The 23,561-nt window shown below is 48.8% G+C and overlaps 4 protein-coding genes across 4 annotated transcripts; 2 read left to right on the top strand and 2 right to left on the bottom strand.

The window, feature by feature from the left end:
* Nucleotides 1-127: 127 nt before the first annotated feature.
* ASPWEDRAFT_67571 (putative dihydroxyacetone kinase (DakA)) lies at nucleotides 128-2,438 on the bottom strand. Its single transcript, XM_040838917.1, has 4 exons — nucleotides 2,065-2,438; nucleotides 1,511-2,015; nucleotides 835-1,460; nucleotides 128-781 (listed from the first exon to the last, which is right to left on the bottom strand). Exons 1-4 carry the CDS (start codon nucleotides 2,069-2,071, stop codon nucleotides 156-158), a joined length of 1,764 nt encoding a protein of 587 aa, XP_040690996.1. The 5' UTR covers nucleotides 2,072-2,438; the 3' UTR covers nucleotides 128-155.
* A 407-nt stretch (nucleotides 2,439-2,845) lies between these two features.
* On the bottom strand, nucleotides 2,846-11,819 carry ASPWEDRAFT_58886 (uncharacterized protein). The gene is made up of 8 exons (XM_040838414.1): nucleotides 11,575-11,819; nucleotides 7,145-11,488; nucleotides 6,938-7,093; nucleotides 6,620-6,891; nucleotides 5,225-5,968; nucleotides 3,669-5,172; nucleotides 3,254-3,614; nucleotides 2,846-3,195 (listed from the first exon to the last, which is right to left on the bottom strand). The coding sequence occupies exons 1-8, from the start codon at nucleotides 11,753-11,755 to the stop codon at nucleotides 3,135-3,137; spliced, it is 7,623 nt and encodes a 2,540-aa protein (XP_040690995.1). The 5' UTR covers nucleotides 11,756-11,819; the 3' UTR covers nucleotides 2,846-3,134.
* A 104-nt stretch (nucleotides 11,820-11,923) lies between these two features.
* Nucleotides 11,924-21,389, top strand: atmA (DNA-binding protein kinase TEL1). Its single transcript, XM_040838413.1, has 9 exons — nucleotides 11,924-12,185; nucleotides 12,242-12,284; nucleotides 12,346-13,686; nucleotides 13,737-14,077; nucleotides 14,129-18,584; nucleotides 18,640-19,030; nucleotides 19,078-20,139; nucleotides 20,202-21,156; nucleotides 21,215-21,389. Exons 1-9 carry the CDS (start codon nucleotides 12,107-12,109, stop codon nucleotides 21,232-21,234), a joined length of 8,688 nt encoding a protein of 2,895 aa, XP_040690994.1. The 5' UTR covers nucleotides 11,924-12,106; the 3' UTR covers nucleotides 21,235-21,389.
* Nucleotides 21,390-21,559: 170 nt separating this feature from the next.
* On the top strand, nucleotides 21,560-23,549 carry ASPWEDRAFT_131485 (gluconeogenesis factor YvcK family protein). Its single transcript, XM_040829279.1, has 3 exons — nucleotides 21,560-21,633; nucleotides 21,691-22,100; nucleotides 22,163-23,549. The coding sequence occupies exons 2-3, from the start codon at nucleotides 21,893-21,895 to the stop codon at nucleotides 23,482-23,484; spliced, it is 1,530 nt and encodes a 509-aa protein (XP_040690993.1). The 5' UTR covers nucleotides 21,560-21,633; nucleotides 21,691-21,892; the 3' UTR covers nucleotides 23,485-23,549.
* The last annotated feature ends 12 nt before the right edge of the window (nucleotides 23,550-23,561 follow it).

Raw genomic sequence — 23,561 nt, 5'->3', positions numbered from 1 at the left:
GTTGGTTTGATGCATAAATGTCTGCTAGATGCGTCTGTTGAAGTTAGCTGGGTATCTAACTTGCTGCTACATATACACGGACACTAGACGATTATCTGAATATTTTAACTATTATTGCTATGAACATCGTATCTCGTTAATTAATATGTATACAATTAAGAAGCCTGGGCAAGTCCGTTGAAGAACTCCATCAATCCATAAGCACCAGGGTCAGGAACCTTGCCAACCCACTCGCTCTCACCACCAACGTACACACTGCGACCCAAGCTGGCCTTCATGCTCTTGGTGGCCTCGGTGCCCTCCTCGGATGCCTTGGCGGCGGCCTTGACGTCCTTGGACTCAGACAGGGTGTTGCAGAAGGGAACCAGAGCGTCAATCATGGTACGGTCGCCGGGCTGGGCGGGGGTGTACTTGGCCAGGGCGTTGATCGAGTACTTGAGGGCGGCGGACCACACGCCAACGTCAACGGGGGTGGGGGTGGAGGACTTGTCCTGCTCGCGGAGACCGTGGGCCAGCGCGTTCAGGAAGATGGCGTAGATAGCGCCCGAGGTGCCGTCCATGGTGTTCTCCACCACGTTGATGATGCGGTGGACGGTGTCGAGGAGGTCGGTGGACAGATCGGCCGACTGGATGAGAGACAGGACAGCCTCAGCTCCACGCTTGAGACCGATTCCACAGTCACCGTCGCCAACGATGGTGTCGTAGCGGGTGACCTGCGGCTCCGCGGCGATGACCCGCTCAAGGCCAGATCCCAGAACCTTATTCAGCACGGCGGGTTCCACTGATAAGCATGTTAGCGCGGTCTAAACATAGCACAGGAAAAATAAGACATACACTTCAAGTTGCTGGGACGCTCAGCAGCGGCAGCAGTACGCTTGATCTCGACAGGAGGGTCGTGCTGACGAGCCCAGGTCGAAGAGGTGATGGGGGCGGACCAGCCGACGGCCTCGGCGGGCGCATCGAGCAGGTCGACCATGGACTTGCCGTCACCGAGGCCAGTGTCGGCGAGTCTCAGCAAGGAGATGCTGAAACCCAACTGGTTCAGACTGGTGAGGAAGGTACCCTGGATAATACGGGCGGGGTTGACAGCGTAGTCACGGTCAAGCTGGCTGCAAACCTCCTCGGTGATACCAGACAATTCCAAGGCGCTGAGACCACCAAGGTTGTTGATCAACAGAGCCCACTCATCGCCGGGGCCGTGGTTGACAAACGAACGGTCGGTGTCCTTGGAGTCCAGCAACTGCGAGAGCATACCCTTGACCAACTGGTCCAAGGTAGCCTTGACACGGTGGGAGCCAGGCTCGTTGTGAATACCCATACCGACCTCAATCTCATCCTGAGGGATGCTGTCCTCGGACGCACCACGGCCAGGGACGTGAACGTGCTCGAGGGAAGCACCGACAGAGACAAGGTTGTCGTTGGCCAACTGAGCCAGCTTATACACTTGGTCGAGAGAGCCACTAGATTTGTTAGACTGCGCACAATATACCATATAATATGTGGAACATACTCAGCTTCAGCCAAAGCACCAACCATCTTCAAGACGAGGATACCACCACCAATACCACGACGGCCAACCTTGCCGCCCTTCTTCTTCCCAACACCGACGTCGTCATTGACAGCAAAGAACTCTGTTTGGATACCGGCAGCACGGGCCTTTTCGGCCGCCATGCCAAAGTTAAGCACGTCACCAGTGTAGTTCATGGGAATGACGAGAAGACCCTTGGAGGTGTCGACAAAGTCCATGGCAGCCTTGCGGATCTGCTCGGCCGAGGGCGAGGCGAAGATGGTACCGGCCACAGAGGCATCTAGCAGACCCGTCCCGACGTAGCCGGCAAAGGCGGGCTCATGACCGGAACCACCGCCGGAGATGATGACGACCTTTGACTTGGTGGCATCTGGACGACGGAAGACAATCTTGTTTTCCGGGTCGAAGGCGAGAGAGGGGTTTGTGCGGGTGAGAGAGTTGAGGGCAGTGACGACGAGGTGGTTAGGGTCGGAGAAGAAGTGCTTGGCTGGTCTTGTAAGTATGGGGAGGGAAGCGGAAGAGCGGGACAAACGTACTCTGCATGGTGATTATAGTATGTATGGATAGATAGGATAGAGTACGTTTGACCGGCAAACGAGGAGACTCGTTTATTAGTTAGAGGAAGAAGAATTAAATTATGTGAGAGTGATGATGGAATTGATGATGAGGATAGTGATGATGAAGAGGATGAGGAGGTGGCGAGAGGGAAACAGGATTATAAGATAGAAGACGACACAGAAGAATGATGATGAACCCAACAAGAACAGCGAACGCAGCGAATATTATATAACCAGCATTGAGTCACTACGACTCTGATACTTTCTTTTTCAAGGCAAATTTTCAGCTCACATGAACACGATCTTTCATATGACCCGAAAAAAAAAAAAAAATAGAATTAAAATAAAAAAACATCCCCAACCAAAACCAAAAAAAAGCCAAGGTCGGCTTTCCTTCTCCAGTAGTCCGTTTTGGGTGTTAGGAACTGCCGGATTCGGAAGCCACGTACTCCTCTGAGGACTGCTCCTTGCTGGGAAGAGCAGGTCAGCCGGACAGCATTCCAGGTGCAGTATTCTAGAATTGTTGAACTGCAGTGTCAATTCCTACGGGAAAAACAGTGGAAAACAGTGAGATCTGCAGGGACAAGAGGAAAAAAAAGAAACAGCGAGAGATCATGGGACGTGAAAAAAAGATAGTTCTGCTTCCCCATGCCCCGAAGTGGAGCTGTCAGATCTCCGTGGAGCTTTCTTACTCCTAGGATACTATCGACCATGAGGTATTAGGCATTTAATTATTTAATTATAATTAATCATACGAGTAGTGGTTAATTTGGTAGTTGTAGTCTAGATGATCATATCTCATTGTACTCCGTAATTACTTATTCAATCATATTATTGAGAGAGTCATCTGACGAGAACCCAACTAATGGTCTGTCGATCACTCCACACTTTGTAATCCCCAACCCAGGGGTAAACACGGTGGATTCTGGCGATTATGAATCTGTCAGTCTAGAACTTCGGCTGCATTGCACCTGATCGCTGATCTGTAATCCTGCCCAACTCCTTTCTGTCCACGGTTATTGTTGTTGTGCAATGTACAATGTACAACTCTACGCCACATATTGATACCGGTTCCCCTCCTCGCGCTCCATATAGTCCTTTTCAATCAATCTGCACACCAGTCAGTCTCAACACTCAACATCATGCATACCCAATTGCAAACACTCACTTTTCAATGTTCTTCTTAATATCCGCCGGCTCCAACACCCCCCGGCTGCGTGTCGCTTTAATCACCTCCGCCACCAGCTCCGGGTGTGTTATTGTCTTGCGACTCTTCATGATCCGTACTATCGCCGCCTGCGTCTCATAATGCCGGTCCGCCGCCACCCGCTCGTGCGTCGTCTTGTTCTCCTCCTTGGTCTCCTTCAATTGGATCTGGTTGATCTTGATCCGCATCTTCTCGTCGGAGAATTTCGCGTTGTACGAAAACTCATCCCCGCTGTTGACTTCCCGGCCCTTTGGCTCTTTGCTCAGCACCCGATACTTGGCACATGCCAGTGACTGGAGTGTCCGCTTCAGTTCCGGGTCGGCTGTGGTCGGGCGGTTAGCGTCATCTTCACATGCATCTCTTCAGCAAAACTTACAAAGCCCTGTCAATTCCTGGATCTGCGTGTACCCAAGCTTCTGGCCCTCGGGTACGTCGTTGAAGAGCAGCAGCACAATCGCCTGGAACGAACTGACCACCAGTTCCTTATCGCCCCGAGGAAATCGGGCCCGGATCTGACAATGCGCCAATTGGTGCTTCCAGTGGAGCTTGCGCCCTTGGTATTTCGTGTGGTAGAATTCTTCAAAGTCGTCCACCGCCTTCTTGACCACGGGTGGTATCTGCACCTTGACATCCGGATACGTGGGCCATGCCGACGCCGACAACACACTCACGTTCAAGTCCACCGGTAGGCGTTGACTGCGTTCGCGCTGGATAGAGCTGTATGCCGCCATCTCGTCCCGTGCCACGTCCATGTCCTTGAACATCGACTCCAGATTGTGCGTGAAGCTGGATCCACATTCGGTCTTGAGTCGGGAAAGCATGCTCTTCTCGGCATCGTCGCTTGCACTCCTACCCATCAACAACCGTCGGGCAAGATCATTTTTGTAGAACGCTTCGAACACTGCCTTGCCATGCACGAATCGAAACAGGTCCAGTACCTGATCCAGCTGTCGATTGATCTCGGCATCTTCATCCGCCAGCGGCATCTCCTCTGGCTTCCGTCCCATAGACAATCGCCACCCGCCCTTGAGCAGCCGGTCCACGTACTTGGCTATCATCTCTCCCGTCTTGGGATTGTCGGTGCCGCCCGTAGCTTCGGATTTCCTGCCCTTGTTCATAAAGCTCTCAAACGCTTCTCGTAGGCTGTGTCCCAGGTCCTCATTCCGGTGGAATGAGTTCACCCATGTATCATCCAGCTGCTGCTTAAACTCCAGCAGCCGTGTCACCATCTCTGCTTCTTTCTCATCGTCAAACACGATCGCTGCCCCTTCTTCAACAATGTAACTGCTGAAGGGGGCCTTCAACCGTGCTCCCAGGTCTTTTCGCTCAAGTAACGAATAGACCTTTTCCAGAGCAACCTTGTTTCCTGCCCGTAGTAAACCCAGTACATCTCCTTGGCTAAGCAGTACATCTTCTTGCTCTTCCACCAAAATCTGGTCCAGAAGCTCGGACAATTTTTGTTTGGTACTCCGGCTGAGCGAAAACAGCTCGCACCGATTGACTTCTCGTCCAATCAGATAGTGGCTGTTCTCTGCAAAGGTAGCCAAGTACCCAGCTGCCTCTCGTTCTGCCCAAGACTCAAAAAAGTCCTTTGACTGGGAAACAAGTAGCGGCTCAAAATTGGTCGTGTATACGTCAAGCCCGTGGAAGAGCTCAATCGCATTTCGGAGCAAGGATGAATCGGCCATCACTCTGCTGTCCTGGTTGCGATCTGCCTCCACCAAGTCACATGCACCTTGTAGGATCTTCGGTTTTAACACGGGGTCGGAGAATATATGAGATCTGAACTGGATAAGACCCATCTCACGGATGACGGGGAATTCTTTCGAATGCAAGAGGAACGACTGATCGAGATAGTAGAACATCCAGCGAACAGTAATCTGCATCATGTTAATCCCTAAACTCAAAACCACATGACATCAATGCACATACCAGTTTCGACTGCCATGTCGCCCATGTCTCTATCACAGCCCGTAGAGTATCGATGTTATTCCCCCCTCCAGCCTTGGCCGTCAAAGCCTCACGAAGCTTCCCTGATACATGTTCCCGACATCGGTCCTGGAGCTTCTTGGCTAAAACTGCAGCCTTCCCTTGTCGACAAACGTTTTCAGACCCCTTGTAAAGTTCCTCCAGCGACATCTCAGGCTTGCCGCCACTGAATATCGCAGTCAACGCTGCATCCAGCTGACCCCAGACCTTCTCAAAATACGAGTCCTGATCCAATCGCGGCCCGGTCCGAAGGTTCTTCACCACGAGTTTCTTCGCGCCAGTATGAGGTGTAAAGTTGCTTTGACGGGTCGCCGCATTAAACGGACGAGGCCTGCCCGGTGGTACATTCGAGCGACCGGAGGAACCAGCTGACCCTTGTCCCAGTGTCCCCCCGCCACTTGCTCTCGATTCTGAATTTGAAAAAGTATACATTCTGTCCGGTGGGATCAGCTCCTGGGGCCGATCCGAGTCCGCAAGAGAGGGCGATAATCGGGGACGCTTGTTCGTTGGAGACGAAGGCCGCTGTTGCTGCGGGTAGCCCTTCGTGTTGTTCCTGGATAGAAGCTCAGAGATGGTCGCCTGCTGGTGGTTTTGCTGCTGCGACGACCCCTCCCCTTGATCAGAAAGCTTCCTCTTGCCGATCGATTTGCGCTTACCGCTCCTCTGCTCGGTGGCGCCTCTTGGGTTCTGCTTCATCTACCCGGTGGTGTCCGAATTGCAGAAGTCAAGGGAGGAGCTCTCAGCGTTGGGATGATCCAGAGAATCCCGGGTCCAATCAATCATGGCAGAACTATCGGATTCCTGTTGATAATCGGAGATGCGACGCGACGGTTTCGACGATGAGAGGGCGATGGTGAGCAGTGGGTTGATTGCGCGAGGTTGGTCGGGCACTCCGCAGTTCAGTTGAGGTTAGGCGGGGATAAGATAATTCGTCCGCCTCCACCAGAGCTGCTGCATTGTACATCACCAACGATTACTCCGGGATCAGGAATTTATCTATTTCATTCATGGTAATAGGGTTAAAGCTGTTTTATTTGATAATTTTGGAATACAAATAGAAGTTTATTGAACCCGCTATTTAACTTTCCGATCTAAACATATTTAGGCATTCAACGTCGTATAACTAAATGCAAATGCTATAATAATCATTGCCAATGAATATGTGGTTTCTTTCATATTTTACACTCTCTTCCTCCCAAGTCATGTGTATCAGCCATCATTCATTCATCCAACTCACGAAAACGAAAATAACCCTGGCCGAGAGTGTTCTTTCACTTCCTCTTCCTCAAACTACAGCCAGTTAGAGACTATACAATACCAAAATTTTAAGATACTTACCTCCAAAAAGTCCGTCGCAGCAATCAGTGCCATATATGACTTGGTCAGATCACGGAGCGTCTCCTGGTGGTCTGGAACGCCCGATCCCCCAATCTTGGCATATCGTTTGAAAATACCAACCATGCTCTGTCGGTTCTCGCCTAGGAATGCTCGCGTTTGCTCCGCAATCTGTTCGTTATGGAGTCCCCGAGAGAAAACGGCAGAGACAATGACGCGGAGCACCGAGAGGAGAAGGTCGTAATACTTTCGGAGGGCATCAGGGTTGTCGATATCTACTTCAGTTAGATCTGACCATTGCAGTTGGAAAGGAATACGAACCGATGCCAATGTCGGGGTCAGCGGAAAACAGCTGAGAGTCTCGTGTGGCTTCGAAAAGACCAGCTTTAAGAACCTGAATAGCTCCATTCTTTGTTTGGCAGAGTTGCTGAAGCAGAGACAGTAGAGATTCATAGTATGATAACAGCAGAGGGGTGTCTGGTGGGATTAGTTAGCAACAACAAACAACAGCTGTTAGACGTAACATACCATTTCCTTGAGCATTTCTCAGTTCACTGGGCAGCGCTCGAATCGCGTCCAAGAACAAACTCAGATAGTTTGACTGCGATATGGCCTCTGCCAAGACGGCGTCCGACTGGCTGTCCAAGATAGCCAGAAGGTTGAGCAACAAAAGAGCCGACACCCGACATGTCTCCTGACCTCCATACGCATCATCGCATGTAGCCTCAATGAGAGCAGACCCAGCTGTCTTGATAACCTGCTGGCTGTGGCGCCTCAGGCTCTCGTGCACCAGATCTGGGGCTGTTATACGGGAGATGTAATGCGAGCAAATGTTATAGAAAGTCTCCCTTAGGTTGACGTTCCCAGTTGCCAATATGATGCCTCGGACACAAATCTGGAACAGTTGGTGAAGCTTCTCGTCGATCACGTCCCCACTTCGGGTGGACTGGATCTGGGACGGGGCCGAGTCTAACTTGCTGACCAAAGTCTCTGCCAATCGTGCGAGCTCAACTCCCTCTGGGAGATCGTCCTCAACAGCAACCTCGAGCTTGGGAAGAATCAACTGAATAGAGTGGAGTATAAACGTCGATCGTCGTCCTCCATCCATGTCCGCGCAGGTGATCATAGTCGTAATAAGTTCGGTCCATGATCGGAGAGCCACGTAGCGGTTGGATTGAATTTGTCTGCTCTGGTTCGTTGACCGAAGGAACAAGGTTAGAGTTTGGGACTCGGCCACGAATTGCTCCTCATCCAGAGGTCGCAACCGGCCACTCTGTATCAACTCGTCTTTTCTGACCTGGATGAGCTCCTCCACCTCGGCTATATCGTAAAGAACCAGTGATTCGTCGGCTTGCGGCTTGGCGCACAAATCGACGGCAATCCCATCGAGGAAGTTCAGCGGGGGAGGAAAGAATTGATGCCCAATGTCCAAATCCGCAAAGTCAAATAGATCAAACACGGTGGGATTAGCAACGGTCTCGCCCGTCTCTAAGACAGAGTTGCCAAACAAAGTGGAGAGGATATCTGTTTTAAGAGTTGGCGAGCCTAGCTTAGCAGCCGAGCGTATTTCTGTTGCCGCATAGTTATACAGATGGCTTCTATAGAGCAAGAATTCTGCCAAAGCAGAGGTCGAATCGGAAAGCCAGAATTCATCTGTCGTCATAGGAAATCCATTCCACGGAGTGTTCGATCCAATGATAGGCTGGCTCGCAAACATATTAAGAAGGAAACGACTGGCACGCATTTCAGAAAGAGTGAAGAAGGACGATAGTTTCGAGGACCACAAATGTTTCATCACTTCAAAAGCCATGCGCTTGAGATGCACCATCCACGGGATGATATTGCCTTCCATCTCGTCGGGGTAGTTTTGGAGAAAGTTGATCAGGGTGTGCAACAAAGACATCTGGTTGGCAAATAGACCGTCTGCTGGGACATCAAGTATATTGCCAACACTAGTAAATCCAAGAAGAAGATGGGCGACTGTTGGCCGGTCCGAGATCATGCCAAGACAGCTATTCAGGAGTGCTAACAGGCTTTCGCGGATAACATATCCAGCAGATTCCGCGCCAAATTCCAAGTCCCTCAGATCGGGTTGCATTTGAGACACAAGCGGCCGGGAGACACTGTCCAAGTCCACCTCTGTGTTTAGCACTTCAACTATCTTGTTCGAAGATTGCCACTTCGACAGTTGAGGAGAGGACATTTTGTTGAGCTTCTTAGAGCTAGAGAGTTTCTCCAGCAATGCCATCGACATGACAGTGAGTTGCTGATGTCCCGTTCCGCAGTAAAGGCACAAGTCGGGGACAATCGTCAAATTGTTTAAAATGCTATCTTCAAATGAAGAAAGTGCTGAATTGCCGACATTGGTCCGGCTTCCGCCTGCCTGGGATTTGATCAATGGCCTAACGATATTGGCGTAGGTCGATTGAAGGTCCAACATCAGGTTAATGACTTCAAGACTCCTGAGCAAGGAAAGAACCTGGACAGAGTCGGGTGAAGCTCTCGAGACTTCATTTACATCTTGATGAGCGGTGGAAAAAATGGCCTTGATAACTTCCTCGTTAAAGAGCCACTCTGCTACACGTGCAAAGGGGTGAAGGCGGATATACGAAACCAAAGACGAGGTCTTAACAGCAGAATCAGGGGACGCAGAAGGCTGGCTAAGAACTGTAACGAGGCTTTCGTTAAAGGTCTTCAGACAGGTCACAACGAAATCCAAGCAATTGTAAGTTAACAAGCGCATTTGGTGCTCGGTGAGATCTGGAACCTTCCTGGTCAAAGCCTGGCCCAGGACAAAGTCGACATAAGGTTCAATCCCGGGCATGCGATAAGAAGAACCCAAGGACTCCGGGAAGGGAAGCGAGAGAGGGGAATGAGTTAATTCGGCAGTTGGAGCAGTAAGAGAGTAGATCAGGGCGACAAATGCGTTGGCTTGGTCAAAGCTCTCCCCGATCTTCTGAAAAGCTTGCTGCTCGTGCCACACAAGGGGATTTGAGACCACCGGGACCTTCCCAAGCCCCGAGGCACTCATGGAACCCCCAGAGATCCACTGGTCAATAGAGAGCCACATTTCATTGCCATTGACAAGTGTTCTCTCGGTCATCAATGCAGAGAGAGTTTCGAAAGCAGTAGCCCTCAGATGAGTGGGTATTGGCCCACTGCACAAAGTCAGTAGAGTAGTGACAATGTTGAATGATGGGTGCAGGAGCATCCAGTCTCTTATAGTAGCACTCTGTTTGCACAAATGTCCCATTAATCGGAGATAGCACGTCAACATGACAGGACTCTCGGGTTCGCTCATTTCTGCTGGTTCAGACTTTCTGGCACGCAGGATTGTCTGTGATGTTGCTGAAGGCTTTTCTAGAACCCTGGTTGAGTACAGCTGGAGTTCGGCGAACATCTGAGACCAATTCATTGAAGTAGATCGCTTAAACTTGGCAGACATGAACTTGTCTTCTTCCGACAGAAATCTGTGTGCTGCAGTGGCATTTTCTTCACCCCCAGAAATAGAACATAAAAGCTCACAGAAAGCGCTGACCCGAGGAACGGTTTGTCGCTTTGAGGCCCATTGGAGAAAGCCGTACAAGTTGCCATCTGGGTCCGCCCAGAATTCCTGTGCAGCATCTTGACGGACCTCAAAAGCAAATGCCATAATCATAAGGAAGGACTCGAGATGAGTTCGAGCTTCCACGAGGCCGCGATGGAGGCTAGAAGTCAAGCCATCTCTCAAGGCAGTGATTTGGTCCAGCCTCTGCGAATCCTCCTCAGACTTGAGCATGCGGACAGCATCGGGCATATTTGCAACACAAGACTCAGCAAAAACCTCGAAGCTTTCCATTAGCAACTTTTTCAGATACTCCTGACAAGCCTCCGCATCAGGGACGGATGCCGCACTCTCCTTCAATAAGAGCGCCACCAGTTCACTACGAGCTGGGTCACCCCATTCTTCGTTATTTACCCCAGAGCAGATTGCGAGTATAAAATCCAGCGCTCCGTCATCCAAAGCAGTCATGAACAACTTTGTGCGCTCCTCCGCTTCCTTTTCGAGGTCAACACCTGGAATTGGCGATGATGGTCCATCAAAATCCCATGCGCTGTAGACCGCAAGCCATAATGCGATGACGGCAGAATGAAAAGTCGGAAGGATCCATTGTTGGCCGTCTTTAGAGGAAGTAATAGCTGTGTGGAGACTTCTCGCCTCTTTGTACGAACCATTCTTTTCTGGAGAGCCATGCTGGACAAAAGAAGCAACGACTGAAGGGATGTAATGCACGAGTAACCCATCAAAGCGGTCCACCTTTCGTAAGCGGCTCACAAGGTGTCGGAGATCCTCGGGGCTAGTATAAGGGCCTTTGAAAAGGTAGCACATAATTGCACCGAGCGACTCATGCTGCTGCAGCAGACTGATGCGTTGGTAATCGATAGCTTCCATAGTATCGGAGTCTCCTTGCTGGCCCACAACGGTCGCTTTCTGGATCTGCTCACCAAGAAGCAGAAGCCACTTCTCAATGTTCTCCATCGAAGCCATGCATTTCCTTGCAAAAAGAGATGCATTCCGCAGAGGAGCATCCTTTATTTCCAGAACATAAGCCACCATTTCTTGCATTATCTCCTGCGTCACTTCCCTCTCCACTTCGAACGATTCCTGGAGAATGACGCGCAAACATTCTAGCAGGAAGTGCCGGCGCTCGTGGAATCGCATGATCGCAGTAATCAGAGGGGTTCGGTCCAGCACCTGGGCATCTTCTTGAGCAGCAAGAAACATCAACGCCGCTTCCAGTTCATCGATATCGAGGGCATCTGCCACTTGCAGCACCCCTTGTTGAAAATGTTCGTTGATCGAATACTCCACATCGCCAAGCGTAATCTTGCCTATAGAGTCGCAAGTCATGTCAGCGCAGTGCACAGGATTAAATGTATCCCTATTAAAGTAGAGAGTAGCTATATTGGCAACTTACCTGAGAGAACGGCTTGTCGGCTTGCATTGTTTTTCGTGGGCTTGTCTAGGAGTTTTCGGAAATCCTGAATGTGAGACTCCAACTCAACACGAAGGCGCTCAATGTTCACAAAAGAAGAGTCTGAAAGAGCAGTGAGATCCTGGTACAAGCCTCGAAGGCCGACCATTTCTCCCCCATCCATTTTCAGTGTTCGTTCACGGCTCACAAGGGGACGATGTGGGAGGAAAGCTGCAAAGAGCTCTCTGTTGTCACGGGCCAAAAAACGTCGGAGGACGCGATCAAAATTCCGGCCTAAACCTATCGGTGGGCGGAGAGACTAAAGCCGCACCAGAGCTTCCGAGCATCTAGGAACAATTCCACCCCGCGTTTTCTCCAGCATATTACTACAAGGATTCTTATCTTGCTTATGATTTAATTTGAGAGGTCTTCGCTCTGAAGAGACCCTCAAAAGTATTGATGAAATGAATCTTTGGTGTTGAGTTTGTTCGCACCAATCCCACGCGGATAGTCGTAGCTCCGCAGTATCAACATCATGGCGGAAATTACTGTCGATAAAGCGATTGCGCTTCTATCGTCAGACAAGCAGAGAGATCGCTCGGATGGCCTGGCAGGTCTGTCGCTTAAAAGACAAAAACTCCCGTGAAGTTGTGCTAACATTGACTGCCAGATTTGAAGCATATTTTGCAAAAGAATAAACAGAGCTCTAAACTGTATGAAACCAAATACTGTGCGCAAGGTCTGGGGATATTACTGACGCAATGGTGTCGCTAGGAATACCCTCAACGATAAAGCTTGCCACAAAATCTTCGAGTCTCTTTTTCGATTCATTTCAGTTGAGAAGTCGGCGTACAAACGTGCAAATTCCAAGGGACCATCTGCCTCTCGATTATCTGCGTGTGCCTCAGTTCTTCGAACGGCTGTTGATGTCTTCCTACAGAATTTGCGGATAAAGTCGGTTCGCGCCATCATTGACCATATAACCGAGACCATACCGGACCCAGGAGAAGGCCCATGGGAACCGTTAAGTGTGGATTACACAAAATGCTTGTCAGCACTCTTGCATTACCCGCCCCATGTCGAGCACCTAGGCATTGGCGAATGGGAAAAACTCATAAGCTTCTGTCTACGGGGCCTCGGAGTTCAGGAAGATGAGGATAGCCAAGTCAGCGTTCGGAATAGTCATCGCTTTACATTGGATGGATATCTGGATACTCCTAGCCGGTCAACCCCGTCCAGAGCGACACCAGTTTTGGCCATCAGGGAGAAACATACTGGCGATAAAAGTGCTCTCGGAGAGATCGTAGTGTGTATCCAACTTCTAACGGCGAGCCCGACTGCGCCTGTCCAGATGTCCGCCGAGAAAATATTTCATGGCCTGGCAGAGTTTGTGAAATCGTCACACATCGCAGGAAGTGGGCAGCAAGCTGCGTTTAATAGCATAAATACAGTTGTTACGAAAGTGTTGTTTGACCAGTCTGAGCTTGTCCGGACATTTCTGTTGGATTTAATCCCAGTAATTCGACGCCTGTGGGCTACGAAACTCACTGGTCTGAAAGATGAATTACTCGTCACTATCATGCTTTGCATGACTATCTTGGGTGATGCAATTCGCAAGGAACCATCAGAAATATTGTCTCACTCGATTCAGGGACTGGTGAAAACTCTACACTCGGAGTATACTAGGCGAGCCGAAAAGGAAATGCTGCAAATTGATGACTTGATCTTCTATCGACCAGAGTCAACGCGGACAGATAAACTTATCACTGGTCCACGCCTTGGAAACGCTAAATCCGAGCATAACTGGACCCTCATCTGGGCTATAGCGAGCTTGTTGGAGTTATCGGAAGAGATAGCTGCGCGATTATCGACGCCTCATAATCTAGAGGAAGCCGCGAGCAAGAGGCAGCGCTTCACATCAGAGATAGAAGAAGTCTTCCGTGATTCTTTCTCGTCTTCAGGAACAAAGCGTCTCTGCGCGTTGCAGCTTATTCCAGTCCTTGTCAAAAGCCAAATGAATGTTGAATCAAAGGCGTCTCTACTTCATCGGCTGATGCCCAACATACTGGATGATAATGGTGCAGTTTCATCTTGGACCATGGTAGCAATTTCCAGGTATGGATGCGTCTCTCGATCTTCACAACCGTAAACTGACAGTTGAACAGCATTGCCAGCAGTCCCGGCGCAGATACGCCATCATTGAAAGGATACTGGCAGCAGGTTTGGGATCTGACATCACGCGCCTCTACCTCTCAAGTCACATCAAGAGCTGCTTGCAACTTGATGAGCAGTATCATGCAGTTCGATCTCTTGGAGTACTCGGCAGTTGCAGAAACGACGCGTTCGATGCTTTCGTCTGTTAATCTAAGCGGTCCTTCTACGATATCGGATACATCTCTGTCTCTTTGGGCGATATTGACACGAATGAATGCCCAGATAAACCCAGGGTCAGTACTGAATGCTTCGAAACAAATATGTACTTGGCTGCGGGAGGTTTGGACAATTGGTATTTAAGCTTAAATCTTTGGATGGAACGTGTCAGCTGACATCTGTAAAGGAACGGTTACTGATCGAATCCAAACGGCACAAGTTGCTATGTTCGCACGGCCAATGGATCTTTTGAATCTACTCTTGGCTTGTACTAACAGACCGTTTGTGCTTCCTGACTGTCAATTTAGGGGGCCCACGGGTACTATTACAAGAAGCTGGCACTTTTCGCATAGAAATCGAAGGCTGCTGAGGTATCTTTTTCACCTTGAAGGGATAAGGGATTCTGTAAACCCTTGGGATACAGAAGAGAAACTGTACTTGGAACCATTTACACGGCAAGACCCTAACGATGCCGTTGTTTTGGATCTCCTCTATGCGAAATCTGAAATGTTTTTACAAGCCTGGCGGTCCTTGTCTGAGGACAAATCACATCATGTCACGGTGGAAATTATACAAATCCTTGCTTCCTTTTGCATTGCGATTGCTCTATATACGGAGTGCCTACCGCAACAACTTGCTTCTCGGGTTGCGGATTTGCAGCAGAACAGCCAACGCCTGTGGAGTAATGTCTGCTCTTTCCTGGCATCTCGCGAAGGTGATTTTATTCAGCCTTGCCTGGAGATGTTTTCCCCTATTCTCGATTCAGCCCCATGCCTCTTTGATCCCGAGAATATTGTCTCTAGGGGCCTTCGTAATATCGTGCCTCCACTGGCTGAGATCCTCGAGAAAAAGCGACGAATCCAAAATGAATTCTCGAATGATGAAGATGCTATGGATTTGGATGACCCACTGTCTGCTAATGTCGATCAAATGACTGTTAATAAGTCCATCATCAACCTAAATAGGGAGGCGCTGCCTTTTTTCCCCGACACTGCCACTTTTCAACGTCGTATGACCATTCAGCTGTCCATATTACAGAGCACACTGGTGGACACGTACCAAGTTGAAGAGCAAAACAATAGATCATTGATTGAGTACCTGACGGCGCTGGAGGAACCTGACATTCTGTCTGCACAGTACTTTTTGCCTCAGGTTTATCGATCATGTTCGAGTATGGATAGGCCATTTTTACTTGATATCCTCGAAGACCTTGGTGGGAAATGCTTAGAGTCTTACGGACTAGAGCGTTGCGAAAGCTCCCAGCGTCTTTGTATCTCTATGTTGACCAATTTTGTTAACGCATGGACTAGTGGAAAGGAAGACCACCTTAGCGAGTCAGCCGCAGATCTATATTCTTGGTTCACGGATGTGCTATTGGCAAAGGGAAAGGCTTCGTGCGGGGTTTTGATTGGCCTCTCTGAGCTTCTGGGTGGGATAATCAGTTCCAACGCTTCATATAAAAGTGGCCAAGCCAATCCATCACCAAGAACAACTCTTTTCATGATTCTCGAAGAAGGAGATATTTTGGTGAAGTTCAGCGTTGCCAACTTGATACCCCGTTTATTTGGCCGATTTTCACTCCAAGACCACGATGCCATACTGAACGATGTACTAGAGAGTCTACCTCGTGATCCTGATTGGAGTGAAGGCATTGCCCTTCGCTTGTTCATACTATCTCAATTGGCTTCTCAATGGCATACCTTACTTCGAAGGAGTATCTACCATATGTTCGAAACGCCTGCCCAGGTGCCGCATTCGCTGTGGTACGCCGAGAAATGCATGCGAGATGTTGCAAATACTCTTGGGCTCGATAATGCGAAAGAGCTATTCCGACTCTTCTCTTCTCAAATTCTCTACACTTGGACCGAATCGCAGTCAATCACTTTGATGCCTTTCAGCATCTTTGGATATAGCGATCTCAGGGATATGCTGGACGACGTACAGGATGAGCTTGTTGGTCAAATCATTATGCGTGGAAATGAACAAGAAACAGCCGAGCTTTCGAACTTCATGAATGTTTCTTTCGTTGAGCTCTTGAAAAAATCTTTCTATAGGGCTGAGGCATACAGTATATCGCGAGACATCAGTACACCACCTAGTCAAGGAAGCCAACCACGAGGAGTTGAGAACAGACTGAAGAAGATGCTAGGTACAGAACTATTTGTGACCTTGATTGAAAATCAATTTCCTCAGGTCATTGCAACTTTCTTCGGTTCTCTTGATCAGTACGAACAGATCGAGAAAGCCTTTTCCAAACGACTGAACTTCCAGGGTGCTTTAGACTCCCTGAAAAGAATTACTGGCAAGAGCTGTTCTCAAAACGCACTTCCTGCCAACCAACAGCCATCCTTTAGGGCACGGTACCTTTTGGATGAACTTAAGTTCCTCTGTAAGCGGAGTGGCTACGATCTTGACACGATATGGACCCCTGCATTAGTATCTTTCGTTTGTCGGACCCTCCTTGAATCGGTTCATCCAGCTCTCGGTTCCCTGCATGCATGCTCTGTTATCCGAAAGATCAGGATCCTAGTTTCTGTGGCTGGACCCGTCATGCTACGGGACTATCCGTTCGAAATGATTCTTCATGCTCTTCGGCCTTTTCTTACCGATGTATATTGCTCAGAAGATGCACTGGGTATATTCTGGTATCTGCTAGAATCAGGAAAATCTTACTTGACTGAAAGCCCCGGCTTCATGGCCGGACTCACGGTTTCTACATTCGTATCTCTGAATAAATTTCTTGCGTCATCTCCAGAAAGCACGACACAAGAAAACCAGTTCATGATAGTTTTGGAAAAGCTTCAAGGGTTTCTTCTTTGGTTCGGCGAATTCCTGGACGCTTACGAGTCATCCATATTGGGAACAGACACATATGAGCCGTTCAGACGTCTTGTCAGGTCAGCACAGAAGGTATCAATCACTGGAGATAACTCAGGCGATACAAATGAGCGAGACCTATTGCTTGAGATCCTTGGAGACCGGAATTCAAGTCGTAATCTGTTGAGCAAGCCAATCTTTGATCACGTTGTGTCATTGCTTTGTGTTGATTTCAAACGACTGCCTTGCCATCAATATGACAATATCGAAACAGACGAGGATGCTATTTCAAACACCGTGGCTCTCTGCCAGACCCTTCGGAACTTCAAGCCAGGAACTGAATATCGGTTATGGGCCGCTACAGTCATCGGTCGAGGCTTCGCTGCTACTGGGCAAATTAGCGACGTTCTACTAAGGGAGCAAGAGCCATCTCTCTTCCAAGCTCATGAATCTAGATCATCAGATGGAATTGTCTGCCACTCCAAGGCTCGTATAATACAGATACTTTGCGATATGTTGCAAAACGGCAGTTATCTCGAAGTTGGCCTCGTCGAAAGAACACTGCAACTCATAATCAGTAATCTTGTCAATTCGCCTGAATTTGGACATTCTGGAAATGCGATACCCCCTTCACTGATGAAGGCACTCATATGGAACCCTTATCAATGCCCATCTATATCAATGTCAGCCGCAGAAGAAAGGGCAAGCAATGATACGGTTGGTTGGGATCCCAGTCTTTCCTCTGCAGATTGGGCTCGCAATATTGCGTTGTTCCTCTCAAAGGCAGCTCACAAAGACCCTGTTGTTGGGCCGTTGAGCAAGGTTCTGAGTGTGATTCCTGGCCTCGCAGTGGAACTCTTGCCGTTTATTCTGCATGATGTTTTACTGATGGGGCTCGAAGGAGCAGTAAATACTCGGCATACTGTATCGGAGATCTTTAAACAAGTTCTACAACAGGTCAAAGAAAGCACAATTCCCCATGCCCGGCTTGTAATCAATTGCATCCTCTATCTTCGAAACCAGCCAATACCCGATGAAGTGACGATAGTGGAGCGAGACGAATGGCTTGATATCAATTATGGAGATGTTTCTTCAGCTGCCAACAAGTGCCGCATGCCAAAGACGTCCTTACTCTTCCTTGAAATCCATGCATCTCGTATAGTCTCTGGATCTCGCCGCTCCTCACTCGCCAAATTTGAGCCACCCCCCGAGATTATGCACGATGTTTTCAGGGATATAGATGATCCAGACCTCTTCTACGGTATCCAACAAAGCTCATCATTGGAGTCTGTCATGGAGACTCTCGAGTATGAAAGTTCTGGACTGAAAAATCTCCAATTCCAAAGTGCCCAATATGACAGCGAAATACAAATGTCAGGAGGCGCGAATACCTACGGCGTTTTGAAGGCACTTAATTCGACAAATCTTCAAGGAATTGCCAATTCCATGTTCACAGCTCCTGGGCATTTGAAGGACACAACTTCTTCCTTTGACAGCATGCTGCAAGCTGCAACGAGCTTACGGCAATGGGACATTCCTGTTCCACCTCTTAACCCATCGTCATCAGCAACTGTCTTTCGGGCTTTCCAGAGCCTCAATACATCTGGGACGTTGTTTGAGGTTTCTACTTCCATAGAAGATTCCATGCTGACGACTTTGGACCTGTTGGCTAGTACCAATCGATCTGCCATCTCTTTACGGACTGCGATGAGGGTCCTGGGGATAATGACGGAGATAAATGATGTCGTACACGCTTCGTCGTCAGTGGAGCTTAGTCAAGGGTGGGAGAGAATTAAGGCAAGAAATTTCTGGCTGAAAACGACAAGGTAGGTCCTAAAGATTTTTGCGGGCTATTGGAAAGCACGTTCTAACCTAGAAAAGTGTCCATGAGGTTGGAGAAATCCTGAACTGCCGCGAAGCATTATTCTCTTCGATTAAAGAGAAGGATTACCTGAAGTCTGCTCTCAATATTACAGACCAAGATGCGCAACTGCTGGAAGTGAAAGCCATCCGTCAGTCTCTCGAGACAACTAGAAACCATGGAATATCCCAAGCTTCGTTGAAATCGGCAATCTGCCTTTCCAAGCTTGCAGGTCCATGTGCTTCACGTGGAATAAATATCGAAGGGGCAGCGAAGTTTGATTTGGCCAACGTTCTATGGGACCAAGGCGAGATGACACCATCTATCCGAATGCTCCAGCAACTTAATGACCAAAACGACCTTCATAAGCAAGCAATACCAATAAGTCGCGCAGAGCTCCTCGTCACCTTGGTAAGTGAGCCCATTTCTTTATACCTTCAATTTCTAACTCTCCAAAGGGACACCACGTTGCAGAAGCACGTTTAGAGAAACCAGAAGCTATTATCCAGCAATATCTGACCCCTGCAGTCAAGGAATTGAAAGGACGCTCTGAAGGTGAAGAAGCTGGTCGCGTCTACCATGGATTCGCGATGTTTTGCGATCAGCAGCTGCAAAATCAAGATGGACTGGAAGACTTCAAACGAGTCGAACAGCTTCGCAACCGCAAAGAAAAGGAGGTGCTTGCTTGGGAAGAAATGATGGGGAACTCTTCAGGACGAGATAGGGAAGCCCTTAAAATGTACAGGGCTAAGGCTAAGCAGTGGTTTGACCTTGACGACCGTGAGTATCAGCGTCTACTGCGGAGTCGGGAGGCTTTCTTACAGCAATGCCTCGAGAACTACTTGCTATGTCTGAAAGAGAGTGACACGTACAACAATGATGCGCTCCGATTTTGTGCACTTTGGCTTGACAAGTCGGACAATGAGATTGCGAATAATGCCGTTTCCAAACATCTCAATCAGGTTCCAAGTCGAAAATTCGCGCCATTGATGAACCAGTTATCGTCTCGTTTGCTTGACGTGTCCGATGATTTCCAGTCTTTACTCTTTGCATTGATTTTCAGAATCTGTGTCGAGCATCCCTTCCATGGGATGTACCAAATATTTGCCAGCAGTAAATCCAAGGGTGGAAAGGATCAATCATCTCTGGCTCGGTACCGAGCAGCCGGTAGGCTTGTGGATGGTTTGAAGAATGACAAGCGCATTGGACCAACCTGGGTTTCTATACACAACACCAACATCAACTACGTACGATTTGCAGCCGATAGACTCGACGAGAAACTGAGGAGCGGTGCAAAGGTGTCGCTCAAGAAAATGCTAACTGGCCAACGCCTCGAGCAAGACGCTGCTTCTCAAAAGCTACCACCACCCACGATGAAGATTGATGTTCGAGTTGACTGCAATTACAGCGATATCCCTAAGCTTGTGCGCTTCAATCCTGAGTTCACTATAGCGTCTGGTGTGAGTGCACCCAAGATCGTCACAGCGATTGCAACAGATGGTTTGCGGTATAAGCAACTGGTAAGTCCTTTTCACTTAAAAAATTAATGGTCGGTTCTAACCAAATCAAAAAAAAAAAAAAGTTCAAAGGAGGAAATGATGACTTGCGACAAGATGCAATAATGGAGCAGGTATTCGAACAAGTCAGCAGCCTTCTTAAAGACCACCAAGTCACGCAGCAGCGCAATTTGGGCATCAGGACGTATAAGGTACTTCCGCTCACATCAAATGCGGGAATAATCGAATTCGTACCACACACTATCCCTCTGCATGATTACTTGATGCCAGCACACCAGAAATACTTCCCGAAGGATATGAAGCCTAATGCCTGTCGGAAGCACATCGCTGATGTTCAAACGCGATCGTTTGAGCAGCGAGTCCGGACCTACCGCCAGGTCACGGAACGCTTCCATCCAGTAATGAAGTATTTCTTCATGGAAAAATTCAATAACCCAGACGATTGGTTCACTAAGAGGCTTTCATACACCAGGAGCACTGCTGCGATTTCGATATTGGGTCATGTCCTTGGACTTGGCGATAGGCACGGTCACAATATCCTGTTGGATGAAAGGACGGGTGAGGTGGTACACATTGACCTTGGTGTAGCATTTGAACAAGGACGCGTATTGCCTGTTCCAGAAGTCGTTCCATTCCGTCTCACTCGGGATCTTGTTGATGGCATGGGAATTACCAAGACAGAGGGCGTTTTCCGGCGCTGTTGCGAGTTTACTCTCGAGGCGCTTCGACAAGAGTCTTATAGCATCATGACCATCCTTGACGTTCTCCGATATGACCCGCTGTATAGCTGGACCGTGTCTCCCCTGAGAATGAAGAAAATGCAAGATGCACCGGAAGCCGGCGACGGGCCTGTCCTCCCCGGTACGACTGATCAACGAACAGCCAACGAGCCCAGTGAGGCCGATCGAGCGTTGACAGTGGTCGCCAAAAAGTTGAGCAAAACATTGAGTGTTACTGCCACTGTCAATGAATTGATCCAGCAGGCGACGGACGAAAAGAACCTGGCTGTTCTCTATTGCGGTATGTATTGTCGTGATATCTTAGGCTATATCAGATCGCTAATCATGCTCTCTCACAGGCTGGGCCGCTTATGCATAAGGATTAGGACATTAAACCCTTTTAGTCCTTTGGACTTGTATTATATTGAATGCTTAAGCATTTTTATTGCATGATACTGTATTCTTGTTGTTTCTGGTTTTTGCATAGATTTTAGACGTGTATATGGACCCTGGGGCAATAAATATATTTCGCACCCAAACCGTTGAACTGTAGTTCTAAAAATATCTGAGACAGCCTTAGCTACTAGGTAATTAGGACCATTTTATTTCAGTGCAGGTCAATGCATCTTCGAGAGTTGAAGCCATACAGCTGGTGTTTATTATTACAGATCAAGTCCCGTGCTCTTCTTTCCATGTGTCGCAACCAAACCTCCGCATCTCTTCACTCAACCAGCAACAACCACCTAATATCCACCATATAAAGGCTTAATTCATCCAGGTGAGTATATATGGACATTAAACCCATCTAGAAAGATAACCTGACTTTGATCTACAGACCTGTGGATGCTGCCCTGACTTGTGGCTTTCGTGGCTTTTCCGAGACATGTGTCATCGTCGCTTGGCTGTCGTTTCCATGGTTTTATGAGGCACCATACGACTTTTTTTCACCACTCATTTCCTGAGCTATCTACAATATTATCTTTATTGTCTTCACTAGTTGTTCGCTCATTGAACTTTCCGGTTTAGACGTCGCCGATATGGCATCATCGACCTCACCAGCTCCAAATAGGGGCATCGTGGTTTTCTCCGGAGGAAGTGCCGCAAATAATCTTGTCGATGTCTTCAGTGCTGTGCGAGAGAGCAAGCACTGTCCATTGAGCTATATTATTCCCATTAGTGACAATGGAGGGTCCTCGTCTGAGTTGATAAGAATATTTGGGGGCCCTGGGATCGGCGACGTGAGAAGTAGGCATCCCCATGACATCCCTTATGAACAGAGCTATCTGGGACTCACAGAAGGAAAACAGGCAGATTAGTTCGTCTTATTCCAGATTCGCCTCCAAACTCTGAACGGGCGGCTGTCAAGGCACTCTTTAACCATCGACTCCCTGCTGATGCCTCTGCTGCTCATCAAGCATGGCATGCCATTGTGGATGGCACGTCGGATGCTTGGAAGTCCATCACCCCAGCAAAGAAAGAGCTGATCCGGTCGTTCTTTAATTTACTCAATCTAGAGATCTTGAAACGGGCGCGACCTCCAAGCTCGACATTTGACTTTACCTCGGCTAGTGTGGGCAACCTATTCCTGACGGGTGCACGGCTGTTCAGTGGCAGTTTCGAGAGTGCCATCTATTTGCTAGGCAGTATGTGTGGCGTACCCTCGGATGATGTTCGCGTCATTCCTGCTATCAATTCAAACTTCTCCCACCACATCTCCGCCTCCCTCGCAGATGGGACCGTCATCGTTGGCCAAAACAGTATCTCCCACCCCAGTGAAGCTACAGCTATGCCGAGGAAAGCTGGCTCCAGACGTCCCAGCTTGCTTCTTGCGGACGGGGATGATATCGAAGATACGGATTCTGAGGCCGTTGACATGGTCCCGTATGAGGACGACCATCTCCCTGGCTCTCTTCCCACTTTGCGCAATAAGAATATCTCCTTTAGCAAGACAGAAAATGAGGACCTCCCATCCCGTATCACCCGTATCTGGTACATCAACCCTTACGGCCAGGAGATCCGGCCACCAGCCAACCCCCGTGTGCTCGAGTCTCTTCGCGAAGCGCAAGCAATCATCTACAGCATCGGCTCTTTATACACCTCAATTATCCCCTCAATGATTCTGCAAGGTGTAGGTCGAACTATCGTGTCAAGTCCCGCGCGCCATAAGATCCTGATCCTGAACGGATCTTTGGACCGTGAAACAGGGCCTCCATCCGAACCCTTCACAGCGTCCGATTTCGTCGAGGCTATTACCCGTGCCGGGGAAGAAAGTCGAGGACGAGGGCCTTCGTCTCCGAATAAAAACGTGCGAAATAATCCTCTCCCATATAATTCCTACGTCACTCATATTCTGCATTTGGATGGTCCTGGGACACCCTGTGTTGACAGGGAGCGCTTGGCTCAGATGGGAATTGAGACAGTCCGTTTGTACGGACCGAAAATAATAGTGAAGGATGGGGATACGGAAATTGCAGTTGGGATGAAGTATGATCCAAGAGCCCTTGTGCAAGCCCTTGAGATTGTGCTGGGCAAAAAGGGCGATGGGATGCTTCGAGGGGGAGATGGAAATGGATTGAGTAGGAGAAATACCTTAGACAATGGCAGGAAAGAGGGGAAGATGAAATCTTAACAAACTACCCAAGAATAATAGTCATAGAAATCGAATAATTGTTAATTCAGTATGGTCTCTTGATGGTGTCTATCCGA

Source organism: Aspergillus wentii (assembly GCF_001890725.1).
Source record: "Aspergillus wentii DTO 134E9 unplaced genomic scaffold ASPWEscaffold_3, whole genome shotgun sequence".
Lineage (NCBI taxonomy): Eukaryota > Fungi > Ascomycota > Eurotiomycetes > Eurotiales > Aspergillaceae > Aspergillus > Aspergillus wentii.
This window is presented reverse-complemented; position numbering and strand designations above follow the sequence as displayed.